Below are 19,834 nucleotides of genomic sequence, written 5' to 3'. Positions count from 1 at the left end.
GTTTGCAGATGGTGTTGATAAAAAGTAAAAGTGCCAGGATAAGCAGAAAGGATAGAAATAAATGAAGTAGAAAGGACATTCTAACAATACCAAAATAGCCTTCAAAGATCAAGAGGTTGCAGCTGAGACAAATGAATAATGGTAGAAGCACAAACTGCTGATGCAAAACCAGAAGAGAAATGATGGCTATAGAGGTGGCACTGGCCTTCCCCTAAATTCACCAGCTTACATGGCCTCTGTTAGAGTAGATTTAGCCTGCAATCTGTTGTTTTTATTCTCATGCCAACATTAGCTCTAGGGCAGAGGTGGACACTGACTTTTCAGATGGGGCATGGCAACAGTGGTCACAGAGCAATGCCAGCAGTGTTTCTCCTGCCCTACACTACCCTGCAACCCACCAGGTGCTTGCTCTTATTCTGCTCAGTCTGTCTCAGAAGTAGTACTCAAGGACTAAATTTCCACTTAATTTAATTGAGAAAGGCTGTAGGGCTTTACTGCTATCATTGTTTAGCAGTTATTTTTCCTGAAGCTGCAATTATCACTGCCAATGCAATTCAGTGGGTAATGGAGGAAGTCAGGACAGTGTACGCTTCACAACCTCCCAGGTGCTACCTACCCGTGACACTTATTTATGAGGCTCCCACTCTGCTCTCCGTTTTTTCAGGAAAAATAAAAAGCATGAACTCTCCCTGGTTTAAACATCCAGCTCATCTTTTACCCATGCATTTGAAGGAGTAGGGAAGGAGTGCTGGGGGAGGAGGGGAAGAAAGTCACTAAGTTAAACAAGGATAATTAGAGAACAAAGGCAAGAAGTCTGCCCTTGCTAATTTAGCCCTTAAAGAACTGATGAAGCATCAAAGTAAGAGACAGTTAAAGTCATGGCCAGGAAAGAATCTTAGCTACTGCATTGTGGACCAAATAAAGTTTTTGCAAGAAGTGGTGGTGGGATTTAGGCTTTGCTAAATACAAGGGTCACTTGGCACTCATTAATTTGTACCAAGGTGCTCCCAGTTTCCCCTTTGAGGCTCCCCTTCAGAATCTGGATCCCAGCCCTTGAACAGAAAGTGTTCCTATAACAGTCAGCCACTCTACATATTTCACCCCAGTCTCTGAAATTTTTTAACTTCAGGCTCTGGTCATTTACATTTTTCCATTAAGAGTCTGCCCATAAATAATAAGTAATAAATTCTGCTGATAAATGTTGCAATGCTTTCTTCATGAAGCCGTAAAATCCAACAGACCAGCAAGTTGTTTCTACCTGTGGTCTGTAGCCATCTGCAGCATTCACTGATGTATGTATAATCATGCAGAGAGAAGTGGCATATGTGACTACATTTAATACGCATTAATAAACTCAAATAGACCACTGGAGAATGTTACTTTGATAAGAAGTTGAATCATAGTTTTATTGCTCAAAGGACATAAACTAATTTCCACCTACAGTTTAGCCAAACAGAAGGTATAGCTGTTTAGTTTCAATAGCAATTCATTATTTCTTCTGAACTGAAAACCCTGAACTACCCATGAACACAGGCAATGAGCAGATCTGCTACAAACCTTCTAGAAGGAAGGATAAAATATTGGGCAAGGAAAAATTTTCCCCCATGCAAGAAAAGGCTCAGCAGGACAGAGGCAAGTTTCTTACCAAACTTACTGAAATAATGAAAAACTAATGAATTATCCAGGCAAACTTCTGGGATTAAAATTGCAAAATACAGGGCTTTCTTGATGTAATTATTTTGTATGCCCTGCTTATTCCTACTCAATACTACAGTGTTAAATTTCTTTAATCAATTAAACAGGTACATTCATGATGCTGAACAAATTAAGTGGAACAACTTTGGACGGGATTTGCATATGGATTTCTCTTGCCTTCAGCCTGCAGTGTACTATACAAGTGTGCCATCAAGTGGTACAGAGAGAAAGAGCTCGGCAACGAAATTACTCTCCACCTCAGAGACAGGAGACTGAGTGTCCCCTGAAATGCCACCTTTTTATCTGTAAATAACCAGGGACAAATATTCATGTGCCACTGTAAAAAGAGATGGGAAAGAGCTGAATGCATGGGGTTGCTGGGCACGTGGCTACAGGGGCAAATGTCTATGAATTCAAAAGCCTCTGATGCTCTTGTAACAGGCTTGTATAAAAGCCTGACATTTCTTAAGTCTGCAAGGACCCTAATTACAGCCCAGTGAGGTGTATGTCCCACATCACAGAACAAAGCAGCCCTTGAATGACCCTTCTGAAGAACTGGTGAGCAGCATGGCTTGGCCAGAGAGATGATCCTGATTCCAATGCAGCTCAATTGAGCCCAGAAGGGAAAATGTCACTGCCATCTGGGACCTGCTGGTAGTGCCTGGCTGGTGAAAGACCTCTGCACCGATGTGGTGACACCAGGAGATTCTCCATCCTCGTCCTTGCACTGCTTTCAGCCATGCTGGAGCTGATGAGTTTGGCTCTGACTGGGGTCAAGGATTAGGGATACATAAATAAACATTTTTGGTGATTTTGGAGCATTCCACAGCCCTTCCATCACTTCAGCATCTCAAACCTGAATGCCATATAACTATGAAAAAATGTTTTACTACTTTGTTTTGGGGAGCTTGTTTTACATCCAGGTAATTTGAGCACATACAAGAAAATAGCATACTTCAAGAGCTACCAAGGCAGCTACTCAGTAAAATCACTAGAAATTAACTGTCCCTAAATACCTTTATAAATATGATATTAGATGATTCATCTCTGAGCACACAAATACATTGTATGTACAAACCCACTGTTTTCTTGGTGGGTGGTGTGGTTTTCTAAGTGCAGTGGGTTGGAAGACCAAGAGCATCTTAAAGCATATTTTTCAGACTAGCCTGGCTTTGCTTTTACCTCATATATATCTCTCACCTATTAATTGCCATTGCACTTTCCATTCTGGTGGAACTGAGCATCAAATATTACCCTATTTTTTCCCCCAGTATCACCTGATGCCAGTCACATCTCAACACTGCCTGCTTCCTTCGGTGAAAAAAATTGTGTTACAGTGCAACTCTGTAAGACAGTGTGTGGTTAGTGTTGAAGCAGACATCTGAGATAACAAAGTAGGAAAATGCCAGGGAACAAGAACAATATGAGCAATAACTGAAAGATTGGTTGGGGAACATCAGTAACTTGTGATTAGCAACACAGTGATGTTTGAATTGGGAAGACAGTTGGTAATTTTCTAAAAGCAAACAAAACAAACCTTTATAAATCAGCTTATTCTCACTGTGAAAAGCACTAGGACACATCCAGATTGCCTCTTTTTCACTGATTATGAAGACTTACACTCAGTACAGTTATTCAAGGTCAGCTGAGCTGGGATATCTCTATCTGTATTTCTGTTCTCACCCACAGCCCACCTTCCCTGGCAAGAACAGTCACTGGAGCATAAAGGAAGCCCTCATTTACCCATTGAGGACTATCTGTCACACCGGCATAGTGAAACAGTCAGGTGGTCTATTCTCTTTGTTATCAATAAAACATATTGCACACTAGCAGACCTCCTATGCTACCAAGGAAGCGTGAGAGTAAAGTTCCTCAGAACACAATGGCAAAGAATGAAAGGTGATTTATCAGGAGACGCATCCCAAATTACTTGGGGAAGCAAGGAAAGGAGCACTCTGCTCACTAAAAACATATACACATCTGAAAATGCTCATTATTAAAACTGCAGATATTCTCTCCTCACCTCAAGTGCTGTTGGAAAAGTAAATCTGCTGATGCATGGGGGCATGACTAAGACATGGGAGACTTGGAAAGCAGCACGTGAAAAGTAGAGGTTGTGCTTTAAAGTGATTAAGGAAAGTGAACATCAAAATTTCCCAAACTCTTCCAAGGTGCTGCCTTCCCCTCTCCTGTCTAGTCATGCTCGAGTGACTGCAATGCTGGTTCATGGAAAGGACAATTTGCCCTCTGCTCTTCAGCTCTTCTGTTGTAAGGCAGTGGCTTTATTCTCTCCTCTTTAAAAAAGCAAACCTTAAATGAGCTTTTCTGTTCCTCATGGTGTGGCTAATGTGCTGCTCAGTCCTGTACAGTCAGACTGGCCCAGGCTCTTGCTTTTGGTAGAATTTGGTCTGAAATTTGCTGCTGACAGATCTGTGTCAAATAAGGGCCATCGCTGCTGAGGGCAGTGCTAGAGGCACCATCACATAGGTATTCATGATCTAGCTGTATTTGCTGTAAGCCCTATCTTTAGCCTGCAAAAATGAATGAAAATGCTCCAGTTTATAGAAAGCAATAATGTATTATTAAACAGAGAAGCTTTCAAGCATCTCTGTTTGTTATGTGTGCAAACCTCCCTCAGGGAAAGCAGGCTGAGTTCAGCGAGACTAATGGTCTCTGTGGAATAGACAGAGCTACTGTGCAAAGGTTCAGAGGATCAGAGCTAATGGTGTTAGAAACCTCAATGGCAGAGAAGTATCTCACAGCAGTAGGACGGAAGCTGCCCACCCCTCTTCACTGTCTTAAAAATTAGGAAGTTGACTCAGATGGCATTTTAATTGAATTTACCTTTTCCTTTCATCTGCTCTTCATGTCTTCTTACTGTAACTTTTAAGACTTCTCAATTTCAACTCTTCAAATTGATTTTCTCACAATTAATTGGACAATTAACTGTAACTTAGTAATTATTTATCAAGTATGCTCATTATGCAAATACCTACAGATCTAAAATATATCCACACTCAATGAATTTAATAAGAAGGCATCGCTATGGATATTATAGATTTGTTCTTCACTTGCACCAAATATTTAAAAAGCAAATGTTAGAATTATATTTGGTTTTGCAGTCACCTCAGACATTTGAAATGTGTTGTAGAATGTGTTCACTGTCATCACAGACCAGTATGCAATAGCTTAATTAATGCTAAAAGATCTGTAGTACATCCCTTTCGTGTATCCCATGTCTCACCCATGAGCCATAACTGGACTGTTTGCATTCCTAGAGCACCTGAGGGCCAGTCATGCTTTGTGCTCCTTGGATTCTGCCGTTTGATCAGACTGATACCTAGGCTGATGTGCAGCACTGTGTCATCTTGGATTAAATTAACAGCAAAAGCTAATCACTGAAAGAGCAAGTACAAAAGGAGGAGCAATTTAACTGGTCATCACCTTGGCCAGGGTGATTCTTGTTTCCATGCTTCATTCTTTTGTCTTCCCTCTTCATTCATTTATCCACTGATCCAGAATACATTAATGTTTCATATGGAGAACCAAGGAACCATAAATGTCAGTTCCTGGTCTTATTTCAGAATACCCCACTTTTGTACCCATACTGAGAGTTCTGCCCATCTCTCTCTCTCTCTCTCTCTCTCTTTTTTTTTTTTTTTTTTTTTTTTTCCTGCTGCTGCTGTTTTCATCTCTGTCATTAGCCACTCAGAGGAAGGTGAAAACACTGAAAGGGAAAACTTTTGGAGGTCTACAGCCATTTCTGTGACTGGCTATTTTTATTTTTATGGCTGTTTGAGAGGCAAAGCATTGGAAATACTTGGCCTGCAGTTATTTGTCAGTACTATTAAAATATTCATTTTCCCGACAAGTTGGAAAGTACAGAAGGCCATTTTATGTTTGGAAAATTAAGTTGCATCAACATTTAGCAGAAGAAAGCTGCAGGAACCCAAGAGCAAACATAAAGAAAGGTATATACCACTCCAGAAAGAGTTAGAAAGAAATATTCAGGTGCAGTTATGGGTGGGAATCCAGAATGCTTTTACTCATATATTGACCACATAAAGTTTTAGTGAAAAACCTGTGATATGATCAGTCTGATTAGGTTGTTTTCAAATATTTCAGCTTTCACAGCATGCTCAGTGAATGGCTTTTTGTTTTCCCTTTTTGAAACTTTCCCAGTGGAATATTTTTGAAGAATACTTTTCCCAGTCTGATTTACCTTTGTCTCTATTTCCCCTGGTAATCTGCCTGAAGAACCAGTTAATCGTATCTGTGTTCCCTGTAACTCACTGTTCCATTTGCAAAAAGATGTAGAAAAAGCCCCAAAGAATCCAGTATTGTGTAGCCATAAATTATTCTGAATTATTCTGCAGGTCCTTCTTTTTCTACTGTGGTAAATCTCCAGGAAGAAAAAGAGATCCAAACAAGATAGTTCTGTCTTATTTTTAGAATTCTAGGAATAGAAAATGTCTGGTTGCTTAAGGAAGATGTAACCCATCTGATCCACAACTCAGGGATGTAAAGATGTAACATTTAGTGGCAGGTTGCACAATCAAAAATCCACAGATTCCTTGGGCCACGTTGCTCAGTAATTATGCAATGCTTAGATGCTTTCAAGTGAAAGTGGGTTTAGGTAAAAGCAGAAGTAAAGCAAGGCCCAAATGAACTGTGTGTTGTAAAACCTTACCATGCATCATACTCTGGAAAGTAAATAAAAATCAGTGGTAGTATCAGCAGGAATGCTACTACATCTACTCATTGTGTAAACACAGAGAAAGAATTAATAATCCAGTCTATCATTTAAGGTTTTATATGCACCCAAGTAAATAAACCCCAGTCAAACCAGTATCCCCTCTATCACAAATATGAATAAAATACAGTCACCACTGTTGTCAACAGAAAATGTATTTCTTTCAGGCAGCCTCTGGCATCTCTCTTAGAAATCAGTTTAATTGAAGTTAGAAGATTAAAAGCAATAAAAGAGAAGGGTTTCCTTCCTTTTAAACCTATATCCATTTCCATATAGGTTTCCATCTTCTTACCAGCACAACAAATGTTTTTGAGGTTTGATGTTAATGTGATGCAATTTCAGGAGAACTCAAAACAACATAAACCTTTTTTGACAGATTGTTGAATATCAGAAGCATATGTATTACTCCTTACGCTTTTTCAAAAGCTGACCTGTTGGCAGAAAATTGAACGATGTCACTTTCCTAACACTTAGATTTTGTCATGTACATTAGTCCTAACCAAGACTGGAAATAGAATAGTGCAAGCATCCATTTACCAACGTATGTTCATAATGTAGTTCAAGATAAACATGTTAACACTTAAAATAACCTAATTTTCAAAAATTACCGTCACAGGCAACAAAATGTTTTTTTCATAACTAGTTGAACCTAATGCATACTTTCCCTTAAAAGTAGCATTCTAAGGATTTATACATGCGGTTATTTTCATCCTAGTGCATTGGTTGACCTTGAATTTCAGTGAGGCTGCCCAAAATATGATGAAGGGCTTGCTTAGGTTTTGTTTGTTTGTTGTTTTGCTATAATTTCTCTTTGCTTGGCATAAATGACAGCTTTAACCTCAATTTAGTTATCTAAGAATTAGGCATGTTTAATGATCTTCAGTTTTACAGTGAAATGATCTGTACACAAGGATAACTTCGAGTACAACAGTTCTGTGCTCACTCTCAGTGGGGTTCATTTCCACTTGAGCCAGTTCCTTTAATTTGTAGTGTGTTGCTCCCTTGACCATCATCAGCTTCACCTCTCTCATGCTCCATTAGCCAGACAAGCGCAGTGCACTCTGCAGTGATTCCACAGAGTCCCCTCAATCAAAACTTGACTGAAAGGCTGCCTTTTCAGAATCAAGTATCATAACCCTAACCAAGCCTCTGAATGGTTCAAACAGGAACCATGTTTTGGCCTGCATTGTTGGGAAACATCAGCAATTTTATTTCTGGTTATTTCTAGGCTTACTGTAGTTTTGATGTCTTTCTTAAGCATGCCCCTCTACATGTCCCTCTTTCAAAGGGCACTGACAGCCATCAGCCTCCTCCTGACCCCCTTTGTCTTTAGTTTTCCTTTTTTTTGTAGGCTTAGGAATGGGGAGGGAATTAGTCTTTGTGGAGTTAGGCTAATAAATGCCATTTATTAGTATACCCACTGCTTTCTCAATGACTGTATTCTTAAGCCCAGCTCTCAGGGTTTTCATTTGTCAAGGTCACTCACTACACATTGTTAATTTGCTGAGGGTTTCATCCCACAAGAGCCCCTATTGATTTACTGTAAGATATTAAATGAGTCAATTGCATAATTTTTCATAAACAGCATACAGTTCATTCCCTTCTTTGCCTCAGCAGCTTTACTTACTGTGAAGTTTGGACATCACTGTTGCTCATCCTCAGGATATATCCCACCAGTATTGTATTATATTTCAACAAATTGAGCAGCCTGAAGAAATTTAATGTGAACTGGCTTAATTGGCTAGTTCCTGCTTCTCAAACATTGCCAGCAATGAACCAAGTGGCAGTCTGCCATTTCCCTAACTCATTCCAAGGTGCTTGTCCCTATAGATGCCAGTGATCCTGAAACACACTCATTCCTTTTTATGACTTCCATACTCAGCAGTACTGACTACCACAGCATTTCAAAGTGTCACAGGCTCTTTTAAAAAGGTTGTATTATGTATTATCACAGAAGAATTCCAGGGAGCTACTACACAGATGTAACCACAAGTCCTAGAGTTCCACGGAGGGAGCCCAGAGTGCACAAAGCCCAGCGACAAGTGAGTGTGTTGGAACATGGATGTCAGATGATTGTTTCCAAAATGTTCGCTGGATTCATAAAGATTGGACACTCAAATTTAAAAGCATTGGCCTGTTCACTACAGTTTTAGCCAAAAATCTCTAACCTTAAAATCTGCAGGATTTTGCCCAGTGAATCCCTGTGTCAGTTCATTGCCTGGAAGGTTCTAGTGAAAGATATTTACTGCATTTCCCAGTTATTTCACATCAAGAAAAAGATGTCCTTTAAGGCACTAATTTGAAAAACTTAGATGCATGCATGCTCTGTGACATGTTTCCTATATATATTGGGAGGAATTTCCTATACTTCTTTGATTTTCCTTACTCTTTGGACAAAAATGAGTAATATGCTCAAACTTCTCTGCATGTGGGTCCCCTCACCTTGCAGAGTAACAAAGTATGAACAGCATGTCAGTGAGGTTAACCTCCCTCTGTTGGATACCATGTTTTTACACTTTTTTCTTCTTTTCTCTCTTCCCATATTTCCTCTGCTTGTCATAACTGCAAAAGGTTCAGCAAATTTTCAGAACCTTTGCATGTGTATTTGATATATTGTTATTTTCTTGTCCTGTTGTTAGTGTTTACAACATATTTTGTATTTGCAGGATTTTATTAAAGTCTTGGCAAATCTGACATTTAGAAGATCAAGGATCTGTTTCTAACCTCTAACTTTGCTTGCCTTGACTTTTTAAAAAAATGTCAGGCTTCCCTCACTTCACTGTTTTTCTAAAATGAAATGTGCTTGTTTTGCAAATACAGAACGTACTGTAGAAGTGGTTTCTCATCTTATAGACAAATAAACCAAAGCCACATCAAATGTTATAGAGGTGTAAAATAAAATCTTTTATAACTGTAGATAGCTTAATTTAAAATTCCAAAATTCTTGTGACTACATACCTGTTTATTCATTTCAGACTAAATGCAGTACAGTCTACCATGCACAGGGTAATTTTGTAGTTACATTTTTATTTTCCATTTGCAAATGTGTAAATGTGTAACTGTGTAAAGGTATTGTTTCAGACCTCAAGAACTGCTTGCTGAGTTCAGGTGCACCCTTAAAACAAATGTAGTACATTTTCTTCTGTGGTTTTGGTTGTGGAGCATACATTAGATCACACAAACATGATATTTGATCTCTGTGGGCAGATTTCTGACAGTTTTGTGAGGACAACCTGTAGCTATTTACGTTTCCCTCTGTTACCATAACACTTGTCAATTGTACCCCATTTTAGAACTGTTTTAAGCTCTGTGGAGCCCAAAGTCCAGACCCTAATTTAGATATGTTCCTGTGGTGAGATTTGCACATAAGACCACGAAGTTTAAACCTTGCCTCTAAATGCAGTTCTCTTTTAGGCAGTTTCTGCTACTTAGGTTTTTCTCCCATTTGCTCCACTTTTTCCCTTTTCTTCACTTTCTGAGTGTATGAAGTTTTTCATCCTTTTACCTTTCTTTTTCCTGAGACTTCACTGATGGAAACAAATCCAAACTTTTATTCTTTAAAGTTTGAGGAACAGTATGTGCAAATTACAGTGTGTTTCATATTGGGAATGGAGTGACACCACCCCAGGCAGTGCTCTTAAAGAACTAAAGCCACCAAATGTGTAAGAACTTTACAAAGCAAAACGGCAGAGCCAGGGGAATTCACCTCTGCAGCCCATGACTATTATGCTAAGCAATGGATGTTTTTATGGAAATCTGTACCAAAGCTACTTTTAAGCTGGAAGCTAGACAGGCAGGAGTGATGGATTTTTTTGTGGCCTGTAAGCACAGCTCTGAATTCATGCAACTGCAGAATTGCATCGCCCCCACAAGAACATTGTAGTGGCTTTTGCCTCCAAAAGCTACAGTGCCTTTCACACCTGACATGCACAGAGGAAGTGCTGTCTACCAGCCCCTTCTCATGATGTACATCATCCACACACCTGTCATACAGCCAAGGATGAAAAGGAATACCAATGTCGCTTTGGTATCTTTCAATACCTTCACCTGCTTTTGGATTGTAATATAAAGTTGGCAGCTCTGGCAGATCTTGATACTCTTTCTCTCTCACCATCATCTGATGTAAATCATCCAGGAAGAAGTTTAGACTGGTGCATTTGTTCAAGATGCAAAGGTCCCTGTCTCAGTATTGTTTTGCATTCTTCTCAGTATTCTTGCTTAAGACATAAACTGAACATGAGTTGTTCATGCTGTTTCTACACACATAAATTAGTTGTTTAGCCTCTTGCCAACTTAAAAATGTTCAAGATACCCAGTCTTGAAGAAATACACAAAGCAACATGGTTCTCCCATTTAGCTATGAGCAAGTCAAGGAAAATACTTGATAAATCCATGGCACGCTCAAAAAAATGGGCAGAATTTGTACAGGGGTTGGTTTGCTGTGTATGTTATAACCGTTGAGAAAAATGTGGCACTTTCTCTTCCATCATCACAAAAGTAATTTTAAAAAGAATCTCTCAAAAAAAATCTTCTAGAATCTTGTTCTTAAACATCAAAAAGATGGTGTTTTTTCCCTTTGTGAAGGGGAAATTGAAAAGCACAGCACTGTGAAGATTAGCACAGCTGCAACAGATAATCCTCACACCAGTCTTGCTGGCAACTCCTTCAGTAATTTTTGCAGCCAAATATAAGGCCTGCCAACAGCACAAAGAAATCCAGCCAGGAAGACAGCTACAGTCCTATATACCCATACTGGAAAAACACTTTCTGGATCTTGCTGCCTGTGCTCTGATGCTTGCCAAGCACATCCTAGGAGTGGCCACACATGTGCTGGTTTTCACAACAGAGAAACAGAGGAAAACAGGAGCACTGTGTGAGTCACAGCCTGAGCAGTGAGGAACATGCTGCCATAGTTTTTTTTCTTCTAGAAAGAACTAGAAAAGCTTTCCTGAGAAATCAAGGTGAGAGTGCACATATTTTGTCTAATGTACAGGAAGAACTCAAGTCTAGACAAAGACTGAACACATGTGAACCACATTCCCTGGATTCAATGGCAGCAGATTAATCTTCATAAAGAACAACTGATTTTCTACACAGGGAGAACTGGGCAGCTGCCAGCAAGGACAGGGAACTCCCCCAGGACAGTGCTGAACTTCCAACCCCATGGCACCCAGCGCTTCTCAAAGCCGCTGTGACCCCACCTGGCCCACCCCATCTCACTGGCCCCTGGAGGGAGCAGGGAAGGAGGCGGCAGTGCAGGGCAAGGAAGAGGTGAAGAAGTGGCAGAGGACAGCACATGGCTCCACAGGAGGCCCCAGCAGCCTCACACAGGGGAAGAGAGTGGCCCTGAGCAGGGGCTGCAGACAGACCCACATGGCGGGTCTGGGCTAACAATGGGGGAAACAAAGAGCAGGGCAAAGGGACAGGTTTCACTCAAGTAATGCCAATACATCCCACAGGCAACAATGGTGAGAAGAGGATCCTGAATAAGCCGAGGATTTCTACTGATCATCCAGGCTTCTTCAGGACAACAGCCAAGGACCACAGAGCCACTTCTGGGACCAATGGACTGATTGAGGAAATCATCAGTGAAATGGTAGGGAGATTAGAAGATACTCTTTTTTTGCCTCTTTCAGCAGACTGACTGGTCATGTGTCTCTCTGTCTGCCTGTCTTTGGCAGATTGAGCACATTTATTATTGCACTGGAACATTCATGTGTTTAGCAAGAAGCTCATGCCCACACAAAGAGTGCTTTGTCAACTAGGTCAACAAAAGATTGTCTTTGAGAAGATTTATTCTATATGCTTGGTTTCAAAAACCTGTACCCAAGCTACAGAAACCAAATCAAAGCAGTGAATTGCAAAACTTTCATCTTCAGGCACATGAGCAGACCTGCTTTTTATTAAATCACTTTTCCTGTGTCCAAAAGCAGGATACTGCCCACCCTAATCCACTCGATGCTGAAGGAGGGAAAGGACACAACTTCTGGTTGATGTTGTTGCATCAGTATCAGCCACTAGGAGGGTCATACCCACACTGGAGCATTCCCTGCTCCTTCCAACTCCCTCTACCCCCTTTAACTATGGAAACACCTTAAAAACAAGGTGATGATTTTTGACATGAGGGAGCATGCCTGCAAGAAACCACCTAGTCTATAAGCAGCAGTCAGACCAGGTCAGGCAGGTGAGTTCCACCCTGTATTTCAAGAGGGGACAGGTAAAGGTATCTGCCCATTGATGCAGATCCCAGGGAGAAGCTGTTTACCCTCAAACAGCAAGGTCCCAGCCCCTTACTTCATAATGGCTGCAGTTCAGCAGTTGGATCAAATGTGGACTTGTGGAGCTCCCTCCTAGCCCTGCTTTCCTTTCAAAATGTCCCCGCTGGCCTTTCAAAATGAGTCCAACATTTTCTGAATACCAGTAAGTCACCAGGTTCTCCAGGGGCTGTTCTGTCTTCTGCCTTGCTCGGATGATGAGAAGCACTATCTGCTTCCAGTGGTTCTTAGGTTTTCCACAAAGGAAGGAGGCTTTTTGGTCCTGTAGGCAGGAGTACCTGGGATCCGGGCCCCTCTGATGGCACTGATGTAAGGCAGAAGGGGAGGCTCCCGCACCACCAACGCAGTGCCTTTGGGAGTGTAGGCTCGGAGCAGCAATTCCTCTTCCGCGTGAGCCGTCACTGCCACCCAGCCTGCACAGCCACAGAGAATATGGACAGTGAGGAGACAAATCCCTAGGATCTAAACAAGGTTCTGACACAAACTACATCCTCCCCAGCTGGCTAAAAATCTGAGCTACTCTCACGTGGTTCCTTGAGAAACCAAGCTGAAAGGTCATATCCAGCCCTTTCCCAACAGAAGGCAGCACCTAAAGCCATGTCACTCTTCTCAGACACAGCTCTTTCCCAGTAAGGGATGCTGTGTACCTCCCTCAGACAGTGTGCACCAAAAACAGAAGAATGAATCCAATCAATGGCCCTTTCCCTCTCACCTGAACAGCTGACAGTGTTACAGCCATTCCTGATGCTATAGAATTTGTATGGCAGCCAGAACATAAAGTATTCCAATGTTGCCATCCTGTACAAGCATGGATGTCAATCTCCATTCTTGAAGGCTGCCACGCTTCAGCTGGACAAAGTCATGGCTGCTATGATTTTGTGTTGTTGACAGTCCTGCTCTGAGCAGGAAATAGAGCCTCACCCCTTCAGAGACCTCTTCCCATCAATGTTTCTAGGACACAGACCCTGCAAAGCAAGCTGATGAAGAAATATTAAATTACCTGCAGAGGAAAGCTTGATATCTGCAACTGCCTCAGTAGTACCAATTCCTTTCAGTGTAATGTCCTGAGGGACAAGTGGGGGGAACTCTTTCATTCTCTCTTCCCCACCCATGGGAACCTAAGATTAAAACACAGAGAAATGATTTAACAGTCAAGAGATTCTTCAGCAGTCCTACCTCAAACTCGCAAGCAAGGCACAAGGAAGAATAAAGACATTAAACATTTGTTAGCCAGTCAAAGAGCTGGCCTGAATAACCTCCAGGAGTTATTTCAGGTTTGTCAGAACAGAGTCAGGATCACATGCAGAGGAACCCTGTGGGAGGTGAGCAAAGATGTAGATAGAGCCCACTGCAGGATGCAGCTGGTCGATCAGGCCAGCTGCCTTGATGTGAGTAACAGCACATGCCCTCCCATGTGCACAGGAATGGAAATACCAAGACAGGGACACCTGACCCCATCTCCCATCAATCTGCAAGTACTACACAGAATATTGCCACACCAAGGAAAAAGTCAGACCACCAAGAGATGAAGATATGTGCAGAAGATCCAGCAGGGAAAGAATAAAAAAAGTAAATTTTTCAGCTGGAATCTGTTCTGAAACCCCAGTCTGCAGGTTTGCAACGGAAAATATCCCTGTTGCTGCCTGCACTTTAAAGGCTCTTCAAGAAGAGCCAAGTATGACTAAGCAGAGCACTACAAATCTTATCAGCCTGAATGCTAGAAGCAGAAATTCTGCTGAAAATGCGTCATCTTGAGTGCTCTCTCCTAACACACTTCAGCCACAGTCTGTGCAAGACTGCTCCACATGGCCCATCTCCACTCACCCACTGCACAAGTCCCAAACTCCTGATACCTGTGGATGTTCCCTGTCAGTTGTACCCCAGACAGGTGTCCTGCCTACCTGCAGCCACAAGCTCCCCCCAGAACATCCCCTTACCTTTAGGAATTCTTGGGCTGCATGCTTCTCATAGACAGTGTCTGCATTACCCAGTGTAGTAACATGGACTGGCAACAGGTTAGAAGCCAAGACAGAAAACCAGGCAGGCTTTTCTCCCTGAAATAAATACCAAAAGGATCTTAACTATGTTAAGAGAAAAGCAGCCCTAAATTGCTCCCTCCTGCCCCATTTCCTTCCTGCATGTTGAAAATCTGCCCTGCTTGATGCCCCTTCCCTGTTTGAGAAATCCTTGCCTCTGCCAATGACAGAAGCCATGGTTTATATAAAATTGGGATTTGAGCTTCCAGAAGAGAAGACCCACAGCTTCACCATCCTGCCTCAAAGCACCCCCAATGCCACATTTATGGCCAGCACAGCTTCTCAGCTCAGGTAAATCATCCAAGAGAGATCTTTGCTCTCATTTAATTCACAAGAACAAACTCAGTGTGCTTATTCAATGCAAGAGGTGATGGACATCTGGTAGGTACTTCTCCTATCACCCTACACTTGTAACACACTGTGCTCATTCAACAGTACTAGGTTCCAGCTGCTCTCAAGCTATGTAAAGTCAGTGGAGCAGTTTCAGCAGGCAGTCTCATCATATTTGCAGGAAGAGAGAAGAAGGTCAGAGAACACTGCTAGCAGCCAGAAATACGGGCAGGAATTCCTCCAGGTTCAAAGGTCTAGGCTGAGGCAGGAGCTTCTGTCATGATCTGAGCACAACTGCTCCTGAAATCCTTTCTTCCTTTACCTCTAAGTAGTCTATACGTCCCAAGGCTGCTAAAAACAAGACCATTCCTGGCTTGAGAATAAAGGTCCGTGGAACAATGGCATGTGATGGCAGAACCAGTTTTACTTCCTTCTCTGTTAGGAGATTCAAAACCTGCAAAATAAATTGTCATAACTCATTCCAGATGTTTCAGTGGGAACAATGGCATTAGTACTGGCATTATATTGATAGAAGAAAAAGACCAATCAAAGCAATGTCAAGAACATCTGACACAACAGTTCAATTCTGGTCTACGCAGTAAGCGAGAAACAGGAAGAATCTCCCCTGCCAAAATCTGCCACAATCTGCTTGTCCTCCACTCAGACTGATCGTTGACTGCAGGAACAAAATTTGATCTGAAACTTGGCATGGAGCTCTCCAAAAGAGAGTGTGAGGATAATCAGAATCAGAAGCAACTATTTCTGGATGCAGGAAGTATTTTCCACAAGTATCCAACTCCATCAGAAGGGAAGGACACAGACAACCTCAATATACTAATCCAGGTCTCTAAGATGATGCCAGTCTTTACAGAGACCAGAGTGCAGGTTAGTAAAGCAGGTTATGGTCAGACAAATACATCATTAGAAAACCAGAAGTCTTCTAGTGTTCATGAAAACAGCAACAGCACTCAAGCTATAAAGTCTCAGCACTGCTTTTGCACTTCATTCTCTTCAGAACCTTCCTGTCTGCCTGTACTGTTTAATCTTCCCAAAAAGATGACCTGCAGCTGTGCATGGGTACTAAAAGACTTAAAGCAAAAACGTGCCTGTTTTAGACATGTGCAATTTGTCAGCACTGGCTGACAGCAGGGCATTGCTCTACTGACAAATGCCTGACATACTGGAGCCAGTAGCAGCAACACTGCAGAACCTCCTAGATTCAGGAGAATGTTTTCTCTAAGATGGGGTGGTCATACAACTCTGGTTATCCCCCTAAGCTCCACCTTCTTCTGTAGGTTGGGAGAACTGAAGAAGTGTCAGCTCCATTGGGTGATACTGGTGTGAACTTGCTAAGAGCATTCTTGCTTACTTCCCTTGGTTCAGAGGTTGTGGAAGCTTGGTGACGCGGTCCTGCAGCTCCTTTGTAAAGCTGGCAGTATTGCACTACTCAGAAATGTAACAGCATTACCACATGAACCCCTCTCCAGTACATACAAACCTTATCTTAATACAAATCTCAGGCAAAGAGAATCCTAATGCCAAGACTATGGCAGAAGCACTCTCCCACAGACGCAGATAAGGCAGAACAGTCCTCCCAAACCCTGTCACCCCAAAACACAGCACCACAGAGTACATACACAGTCTTCCTTTACAATTCCTGGAGTGTCAAAACACCACCGAGCATCCTTCACTTCATTGTGAGTGAACTCCTCCCTCTCCTCAAACCTCTTAGGGGGCTCTCTAGGATCTTCGTCTCTAGGATCTTCATCCAAGCTGTAAGAGAGCTTGTCAGGGTCGAAGTCAATCTCAGCGCTAGACTTCTGCTGTTTAAATGTTCTTCCAACTCTTCCTGGATTAAAATGAAAGGTTTTCCTGTTAATCTACTTATTAGCTTGCTTTCCTTCAATCAAACATCTGCCCCTTTCATGGCTTAAAAGAAATGCACATCAGTAGTATAAAGGTGATGAAGCCACTGTGTGGCTAGAAATTTGTGTGTTCAAAAGCCAAAATGATAAGAAATCCCTTCTCTAATTCTTGCTTAGCACTCCTCGTGCCCCAAAATCTCAGCAAGGACCAGATCACAGACACTTAGTTATTTCCAATTTATGGTAAAGCAGGCTGCCTTCTATTTTCAATGCCTCAGACTGCCAAACACAGAATTATCTGAAAACCAGAACTGTCTTCTGGCAACCCCTTCTTTTGAATACATACTAAAATGATGTACAACCCCTGTAGCCTGCAGTTCAGATGTGATTATTTAAAATTAAACTTATTTTCTTTATTTGGGAACAAGAGATGGCCCATACCTGCAATATGATATCCTTGCAAGCTACTAAGCTATCAGAATTTGCCAGCCTCCTTCAGAGAGGAGACGCATTGCAGAGGAATGCTCTGCTACTACAGCAGCTGACAAGTATTCAAAAGTACTAATGATGCTGCTTGTAGAGGAGATAGAGGTCTTGCCCCCATTAATCTGGGAGCAAACACTGGTCAAAGTAACTTAACCCTTGTGTAATGCAGTGTTTCCATTAGAAGCAGAAAGGTAACACCTCTACTCACCCACTAGGTAACCTTGCTTTTTAAGTTGATTAAGGTACTTTTTTTCTTCACTGCTTAGCTGATCTTCTGTTTTTGCTGCCTCCTCTTTTAGCCTCTCCTGCCTTCGGAATATCCTGTCACACGTAGGGTTAATAATTGGAAATTTCAACAGGTTCAGTGTTGTTCCTGGAAAAACAAACAGAAGGCACTTTTGGATCTCTGACTATTTCACACATTCCAGATCTGAGGAACAAGATTACAAAAAAACGGCTTCTTTAACTTTTTGGTGAAACCCAGTAACACAAAGTCAGAAGTGGAACTACAGCTGCTCCCATAAAGTACCAGCCTCCCAACTGGGGGAAGCAAAAACAAGCCATTCACCTGCTTCAGAGCTGTTCTCATCTACAGTTTGAATAAAAGGGTCTCAAAGCCTTAGTATACCCCAGAAAAGTCTCAACTCCAGACAACTTGGTTTGGCCTACAGGTGCTCACCACTCCACCTCCCGGCCTCTCCAGACTGGAGGACACCGCTAATGGATAGGGACAGAGCAAGGCATGCACATCAGGTGCCATCCTAAATGGCAGGGGTGCACACAGACCCACTCTGGTTTAACAAGCCTCAGTACTACAGGATGTGCAGCACCCTCAGCACACGCATCCCACTCCTACTGCCCCCTGTGAGGAATCACAGCATCAAGTAGGCTGGAAAAGATCTCTGACATCATCACCACATTGACTAGACCATGGCACTGAGTGCCACATTCAGCACAGAGACTCCATCATCTCCCTTGGCAATCCATTCTAATGTCTAATCACCTTTTTGGTGAAGAAATTCCTGCTAATGCCCAAGCTAAAGCTGCCCTAGTGCATCTTAAGGCTATGTCCTCTTTCTGTCACTGGCTACCTTGGAGAAGAGATTGACTCCCACCTGGCTACAACTTCCTTTAGGTAGATGCAGTCTCCCAGACCTCATTTACTCTGGGTTAAACACTTCAGCCACTCCTCCCAGGTAATAATGTGAAGATAGCACACTTCTGGAGCTTGCTGCCCACCATGGAGGTGCTTAGGGTGGCACGTATTGCTTTGGTGACAGGTTCTCCTAATGCAGGGGTGGCCGAGAGCAGCCCGGAGGCACACATCTCACTGTTTTCTGCACACCCCACATCTCCCATTACCCGGGCTATAAAGGGCCGAGCGGTGCCCTGACCTGGCCACGGGGACACGGTGGCCCTGTCGATGATGTCGGGGGCGCGGGACTTGCAGTAGTCGGAGCGCAGCAGGGTGTTGAAGAGCGTGGACTTGCCCGAGTTGGTGGCGCCCAGCAGGTAGACATCGCCGGCGCACTTCCAGGAGCGCTGCAGCCGGCTGACCAGCCCCTCCAAGCCGTAGCCGGTCTTGGCGCTGACCAGGCGGATGTCCACCAGCGCGGCTCCCCGCAGCCCGGCCCGGGCGCAGGCCGCCGCCACCCGCTGCCGCAGCCGCCCCAGGTGCCCGCGGCGGTCTGCGGGCAGCAGGTCCACCTTGTTGCCCACCACCAGCACGCCGGCGGCGGGCACGTCGGGGCTCAGCAGCGCCGGCAGCTGCGGCAGCACGGGGTCGGGCAGCTCCGTCACGTCGAGCACGTAGAGCAGCAGCGGCCCGCGGCCGTGGCGCGGCGGGCGGCGCAGGGCGTCGCTCAGCACGCGGCGGTGCTCGGCGGGCGGCAGCCGCAGCCCCGGGGCGCCGCCGCCGTGCGCCAGCGCCCAGCACCGCCGGCACACGGCGCCGCGCAGCGCCGCGGGGCCCTCGCACAGCAGGCTGCGGTACCGCTCGGCCGGCACGAAGCCCGGCGCGCCGCTGTCCCCGCACTGCAGCTCGGCCCCGCAGCCCGAGCAGCTCACGCCGCTCGGCGGCACCGACGGGTCCGACAGGCTCGTCATCGCCGCTGCCACTGCCGCCGCGCCCCGCGCCCGCCGCTCCCGCCGCGGCTTCACCTCCCGCTCCCGGCGCGGCGCCCTCTCAGCCGGGTCCGGCTCATACTCGAGGAAGACGAAGCGCTCCTGCTCCGTGCCGTGGCCCGCCGCCGCCGCCCCGCACGGCCGCAGCGGGGCGCGGAGCGGGGCCAGGCGAGGAAGGCGGAACAGCAGCGCGGGGCCCAGGCGGAGCATGGCGGGGCCGCCTGACGTCGCGGGGCGCGCGTGCGCCTCGCGCGAGACGCGGGCGTGACG

The 19,834-nt window shown here is 44.1% G+C and overlaps 1 protein-coding gene across 1 annotated transcript; it reads right to left on the bottom strand.

Moving 5' to 3' along the window:
* Window positions 1-12,225: 12,225 nt before the first annotated feature.
* Window positions 12,226-19,827, bottom strand: NOA1 (nitric oxide associated 1). The gene is made up of 7 exons (XM_030271736.4): window positions 18,835-19,827; window positions 17,649-17,813; window positions 16,727-16,938; window positions 15,412-15,543; window positions 14,661-14,777; window positions 13,724-13,841; window positions 12,226-13,136 (listed from the first exon to the last, which is right to left on the bottom strand). Exons 1-7 carry the CDS (start codon window positions 19,772-19,774, stop codon window positions 12,931-12,933), a joined length of 1,890 nt encoding a protein of 629 aa, XP_030127596.4. The 5' UTR covers window positions 19,775-19,827; the 3' UTR covers window positions 12,226-12,930.
* Between the last annotated feature and the right edge of the window lie 7 nt (window positions 19,828-19,834).

Source organism: Taeniopygia guttata, chromosome 4 (assembly GCF_048771995.1).
Source record: "Taeniopygia guttata chromosome 4, bTaeGut7.mat, whole genome shotgun sequence".
NCBI classification, from domain to species: Eukaryota; Metazoa; Chordata; class Aves; order Passeriformes; family Estrildidae; genus Taeniopygia; species Taeniopygia guttata.
This window is presented reverse-complemented; position numbering and strand designations above follow the sequence as displayed.

Coding starts and splice junctions, on each gene's coding strand:
- NOA1 (XM_030271736.4), bottom strand. CDS start 19,774: ATGCTCCGCCTGGGCCCCGCGCTGCTGTTCCGCCTTCCTCGCCTGGCC. Junction 16,939..17,648: donor AAAGCAAGGTTACCTAGTGG/GTGAGTAGAGGT, acceptor ATTTTAATCCAG/GAAGAGTTGGAAGAACATTT. Junction 13,842..14,660: donor CAGCCCAAGAATTCCTAAAG/GTAAGGGGATGT, acceptor TTTTAATCTTAG/GTTCCCATGGGTGGGGAAGA.